General features: G+C 33.5%; 1 protein-coding gene across 1 annotated transcript; it reads right to left on the reverse strand.

Annotated features, from left to right (window-relative positions):
* Positions 1-2271: 2271 nt before the first annotated feature.
* On the reverse strand, positions 2272-3300 carry LOC149204136 (thaumatin-like protein). Its single transcript, XM_089393212.1, has 2 exons — positions 3158-3300; positions 2272-3054 (listed from the first exon to the last, which is right to left on the reverse strand). Exons 1-2 carry the CDS (start codon positions 3231-3233, stop codon positions 2576-2578), a joined length of 555 nt encoding a protein of 184 aa, XP_089249338.1. The 5' UTR covers positions 3234-3300; the 3' UTR covers positions 2272-2575.
* Positions 3301-5896: the final 2596 nt, after the last annotated feature.

Raw genomic sequence — 5896 nt, forward strand, 5'->3', positions numbered from 1 at the left:
GATTCACGCTCGACATATTAATAATTGAGTGAATTGAACTTTCATCGATACTTTATGTATGATTGTAGGGGTTGGACGGACACCGCGAACACTTAGCGTAGTAGTTGAGGTTATATCATGTGGGATTTATGGCCATGACTCACATCCATGCAAGTTTAAAGGGTTCGATGGTTCATAATTTCAAGGTTGCATACAAAGTATTATAATGGTCAATGTTATTACCATGTCGAATTTATGGTCAGATCCATGCACTTCATTAAATAAAACCCTGCAATACTACTTCATTAAATAAAATCCTACAATACTACCATGAATGTTTGTCTCACATTCCCATTCGCGATTTTCTGTAAAAAATGTAAATTTAGGATGTTTTAGTATTAGATTAATGATATTGGATTATTACTTAAAATGGTTGATTTTAATCTATTATTATAAGAATTGGCCTTTCTTTAGGGTGAGAAAATAACTTAAATGTTTAATTATTTGAAAAATCACATTTATGGAGTGAAAATGTTTGTAATCAAAATTATTAATCGTAAATAAATTTGTATAATAAAAATTATTAGCAAGACATCCAGCAGTGTTTTCCCTTCCCTAGAAAATGCAATCAGGACAAGTATGAGTGGACAACTTCCTAATTTCCATCAATGGAACCCACAATGTGGGAATTCACAAAGGGCCACGACATCTCTCTTTCCATAAATTGAATTTGTATTAATTTGAATTGTTTCTTTCGATAAGTCCACAGTTACATATATGATCAAAATCAAAAATGTAATATAATCCAACACAAGATCCATTGATGTTGGTGATTTGATGTCTTTTCTTTAGAAAATGATTGTTTACATTGTTTTTGGGCATTGATTCTTTGCATACAGGTTCATGCTTTTAGGCTTACATCAAACAAGAGAAGTTAGGGAAAAGTACAAGATTGAGGAACTTTCAATTAAAGAATGGGGTTTCTCAAATGAATTAACAAATAAGGATTGAGAACTTTTAATTAAGGAATGGGTTTTCTAAATGAATTAACTAGTGGATATTTAGATAGAGTATAATGAATTTTAAAAAATCCAAAATGGATTGCAAAATTTATAAGATAGTTTGGGTCAAAAGGGTAGAGTAGGAAATTTGCAGCTAACAATTTTAAATGATTGAAAGATTGGGGAATTCAGTACCAAAGATAAATGCCACCATGGATCAAAATTATTGTAAACCTAGGTAATCATGTATCCAAAGAACTAGAGTTACCTTCAGGTATGATAGGTGGCAAAAGCTACATAGAGCCACTCTAGACAAGCACAACAAATATTGGGATATCTCCACTACTCAACATAAATTATATGCCAACTTGAATTTGAAATCCCCAACCTATTCTCCCAATTCTAACAACAGTAACCCAAAGATATCCATAAATGTCAAGGAAAAGATCTTAAAATAGTAAGAAGTAAGGTTCAACTTTGCAGGGGATTTGTTCATGGACTTGAAGCCAACCAAAATTCTTACTTTTTTTATATTGTTCCACAACTGTAGCATCAACATTTCTTAAAATAAGATAAGTTTAAAATTTTATATCCCTATTATTTAGATAAATACATGTTATCTCATCAATCTACATACACAATTATTCAAGTTACTATCAAAATGAGTAAATATTGGATAAATGCCCTTAACTCTTCCATTACCATAAAGGATTACTAATTAAACGTTTACTTTTCTTTTAAGTAGTTTCCAACTAAGCCAAAAGTGTTGCAAAGATATCATCTAAATAAATCTCCATTACCATGCAAAGGCGTGCTATTTAGAAATAGATATATGTTTAATGCATTGAGCATTGAATTTAATAATATTGTTATTATTATGAATATGGCTATATATTATTTTGATTTATGGAATAAAATATTTGTAACCTTTTCTTTTTTCAATGCAAAAAACTCAGAATATAAATATAATATATGATTTTAAATTGTGTTATATTTCTCTTTCTCAAATTTATATGTAAATGTGATATGATTAATATTGCAAATATAACAGTGTATTATATAAATGGAAAATAAAATTGGTTAATTAATAAAATTACATAAATATTTTTAATAACAAAATATATGTTAACAATAATTAATTAAAAATAAAATTCACGAAATCAACTATATTTATTTAATAAATCATTTAAAATCAATTGATCTAGGTTGTAAATATATCCAAATTGATCGATATAGACACGATAAAGATATCCAAAATAACATCACTCATTTACAAACTAAGAAATAAAAATATTATAAAAATAATTATGCCTACCCTTTTTCACAGGATAGAACTTCCTTTTTACGGGATACATCTTCTTGCGCACAATGGTACTCTTATTATAAATATGTTGATTGTAATATTCGTATTGTAGATATGATACTGCATAGAATTCGGTTTACCTATCAAAGGTGGGGATGGATTTTATGTAATGAACAGAGAATAAGGTATGATAAGCAGGGATGGATTTTATGTAACGAACAGAGAATAAGGTATTATAAGCAGGGATGGATTTTATGTAACGAACAGAGAATTCAGTATGATAAGCTTCTCATCAAGGGCAGAATATAACGTTGTAATTAGCACCAGAAGCGCAAGCGTGGGTTTTAGTGTTATCACTGGGATATAGGTAGGCATCCGGGCACTTGTCCATTTTGCAAGTGGGTGCAATGCAGCCACCGTTGGAGGGAGTTAGGGAGAGAGGGACATTGAAACCATCAATTACGGAGATGTCATAGTAATCTTGATTGCTGCCCCCATTCAGAGTATATTCAACCAGCGTTGTAGGAGGCTGTCCCGAGAGTGTACAGCTGAGCACGCCGCCGCAGTCACCAGTGCTGCAGCTTCCTTTACCAGAGGCATCGAAGGAGCATCCCGTACGTCCCCAAAATCTGCCTGCACTTGTTCCTGCGGGCACGTTAACACTCCATGATTGCCCCTGCCCCAGTGCTTGACCGCCACCGACGGGAATTCCTGCGGCCCATACCGTGTATGAACACTGGTTCTGGATCACAAACGTCGCACCCGTAGCTTCTGCACTTACCAAAGCAAACAATTATTTATTTATGACAGGTACTCACCAAAACAAACAAATATGATACGTACATAAAATACAGTCGAGGGATTACCACTTTACCTTGAACATAGAGATTAAATATTAATGCTAGTGTTGCTGTAACATAAACCGAAACTGCCAATGTTCTTGCCCCCATTGCAACGGCCACCCGCAAGTAATTAAACACAACTACAAAACAGCGCAACACAAGGAAGGAATTGCAGTTGAGCTTATTTCATGCTTGTATATGACAGGTGAGACTCTATATATAGGCGAGGGTAGCCAGCCAAAACTTGATCTTAGCGTAGCGTATAATGCACGAGGGTCATATCAACTTCTAGATGGTCAAGGCCGCCTTAAACCAGCGATCACAAATATCCGACGAAATTCTTATTCTATCAGACTGACTATGTGGAAAATTTTACTCAGAAAATGATTAAGATAAAATGTGTGATGTACAATAAGCCACGGCAATAGTCACTGAATGCGCAGAGGGCACGAGGAAATTTCGGAAGAAAAAACAAACATCAGAGAGCGTGATGTACAGATGGAGTCGCAGTTTAGTACGCGCCATTTATTTATCATTTCTGCTATATGTTTCACAAAGACACAAAAAGAACCAATTGAAATAGGCCATCATTATCACATAAAAAGTAGGGATAAGGAAAAGATAGTGGGTTTTCGTTATCACATAAAGTAAGGATATAAGCAATCTTTCTTTGATCCAATTTACATCGTTCTATACTTTATTGTTCACAAGAGACAAGACATACGTTACATTGAGGGAAAAGGCTATAATAATAAGATTATATTGAAGAAATCAACAATAATATTCTGAAACAGTTAAATAAGATTATAGTGAAGACATCAACAATAAATGAATGTAGTAAGACTCAACTGAATTCAAGATAAATATAGTAATCTCAACTAACTATGACACTTAGATGGATGGTTGTGGCACCTATTAAGTGATTGCAATTAGATTCTCCAACACTCTCCTTTAATTTCAACCGCATAAAAGTTTAATTAACATGCCTAGTGGTCTATGTCACAGCCAGACTTGTAATTTTAAAAAATGACCTCAATTACATTTACTTTTCTTTTTCTCTTCTTCCATGTCTTGGAGGCTCTAACTTGTTTCAGGCTAATGCAGGTCTTCCATTGTTCCAGGCTGTCTAAGTATGTCTTGGACTTCTTCAAAAGACAACGCTTGTGTGGACTACTGCCACATGTCATCTTTTGTAGTGTTCTTTTCATCATCCATCTTTTACTGCAACATAAGTCCATAATACAATTTCATCTCTTTATGACTCCTATACTTGAAAAATTCATTAATATTCTCATCATCAAAGTTGTCTTTAAGGTTCATTGTTGCAACCTCTATGCATACTTCATCTAGACATGGTGTTGCAAGTCTTGCTTTAAGTAAATTTAACTCTTCTTCATAATCGATCTGTGTACTTCCACATTGAAAATGAATGTTAGGGTTAAGAATATCTGCAGAACCACTTTGGTTTTGTTCCTTATGCTTTGTAATGATAGTTTTCTCTTGTTCCACTTCTAGCTCTACTTCTGCCTCTGTCTATGTTTTCTCCTTGTGGGCTTCCTTATTTTCCTCTACCTCTACCTCTGTCTCTATCTTTGTCTTTATCTCTTCCACATCTGTACTAACGTGTGTTGTTGCACATAGGTTGTCAACCACTTATTTTCCAGATTCAAGTGGGATTATCTTACCAAATAACATCATGTCAATATGATGGTTTTATTACATCATCTGCAACCACTCATCTTTACTCAACAAATATTCATCAAATTTTATATCAACAATATCAATTGCTAGATTTACCATAGTATTGCCTACTCCAATGGTAGTTGCAGTGTCATCAACAAGATCTCTTGCTCGATTCACCAAATTGTCATCAACAAGCTCTCTCGTTGGATTGACCAAGTTGTCATCAACAAGTTATGTTGCTAGAATCACCAAATTGTCATCCGCTTGTGGCCGTGCACGTGGGATTGATGGGTATCTATGTGCTCCTTCTCTACTTCTACAAATTTATCACAATTATCATCCACTTGCGACTTAGCATAGTGGGATTCAACAAAATTTTAATCTTCAACTTCAATGCTTCCCTTTACACCAAAACTCCTCTCAAGGGTGTCCCAAGACTCCTTGGCTATCTTGGCATATGAAATCAAGGGAATAATTTTTTCATCTACAACTTCTTTTATCTGTTTTAATGTGAAAGCATCATTTTGCCTCTTCACTTCTGATTCTTCCAAAAAAACTTCATACATCTCTAGTTGTTGCTTGAAATTTTTAGCATTTTGGATTTTCCTATTTTTTAGCGTTCGCCAACTGCATCTCAATAAGAAAATTGACTTATAGAAAATATGATTTTTTGTAATGAAAACATCTTTGTGGTGGCTTCTCTCTTTATAAGCTTCAACAAAAAAAATAGATATACAATTTCTCTAAAAAAACAATGCTTCATTCACAGAAGCTATCATAAACCCATTCTTTAAATGTTATAATACTCACAACCAACTTGAATGGTTGTTGTTTTTTTTTTAAAGCCCTCTTTAAAAAATAACCATGAATGAAGCCCCTTTTAATATAAGAGAATGATTGTTTTTTAATATAAAAAAAACCTTTAGGAATAAAACCCTTTTTACTCAATGGAACATAAGAGTGCCTTTTAAACTGAATGTACTCCATTGCACAATTTTTTTAAGAGACTCCTTGAAATAACTTTGAAAAAATGTGTTAACCTTATGAATAAATCATGCTTTCTTGGATGAAAATTGAGTGGTTTCGCC

The sequence above is a fragment of the Pinus tabuliformis genome, chromosome 1_2, assembly GCF_031772625.1.
Source record: "Pinus tabuliformis cultivar Carrire ecotype Pingquan chromosome 1_2, CPIR1, whole genome shotgun sequence".
Lineage (NCBI taxonomy): Eukaryota > Viridiplantae > Streptophyta > Pinopsida > Pinales > Pinaceae > Pinus > Pinus tabuliformis.

What these genes read in the sequence shown, in the direction of transcription:
- LOC149204136 (XM_089393212.1), bottom strand. Translation starts at nt 3,233, where the DNA reads ATGGGGGCAAGAACATTGGCAGTTTCGGTTTATGTTACAGCAACACTA. An exon ending in ATTTAATCTCTATGTTCAAG is followed by an intron (nt 3,055 to 3,157) that starts GTAAAGTGGTAA and finishes TGGTAAGTGCAG; the next exon opens with AAGCTACGGGTGCGACGTTT.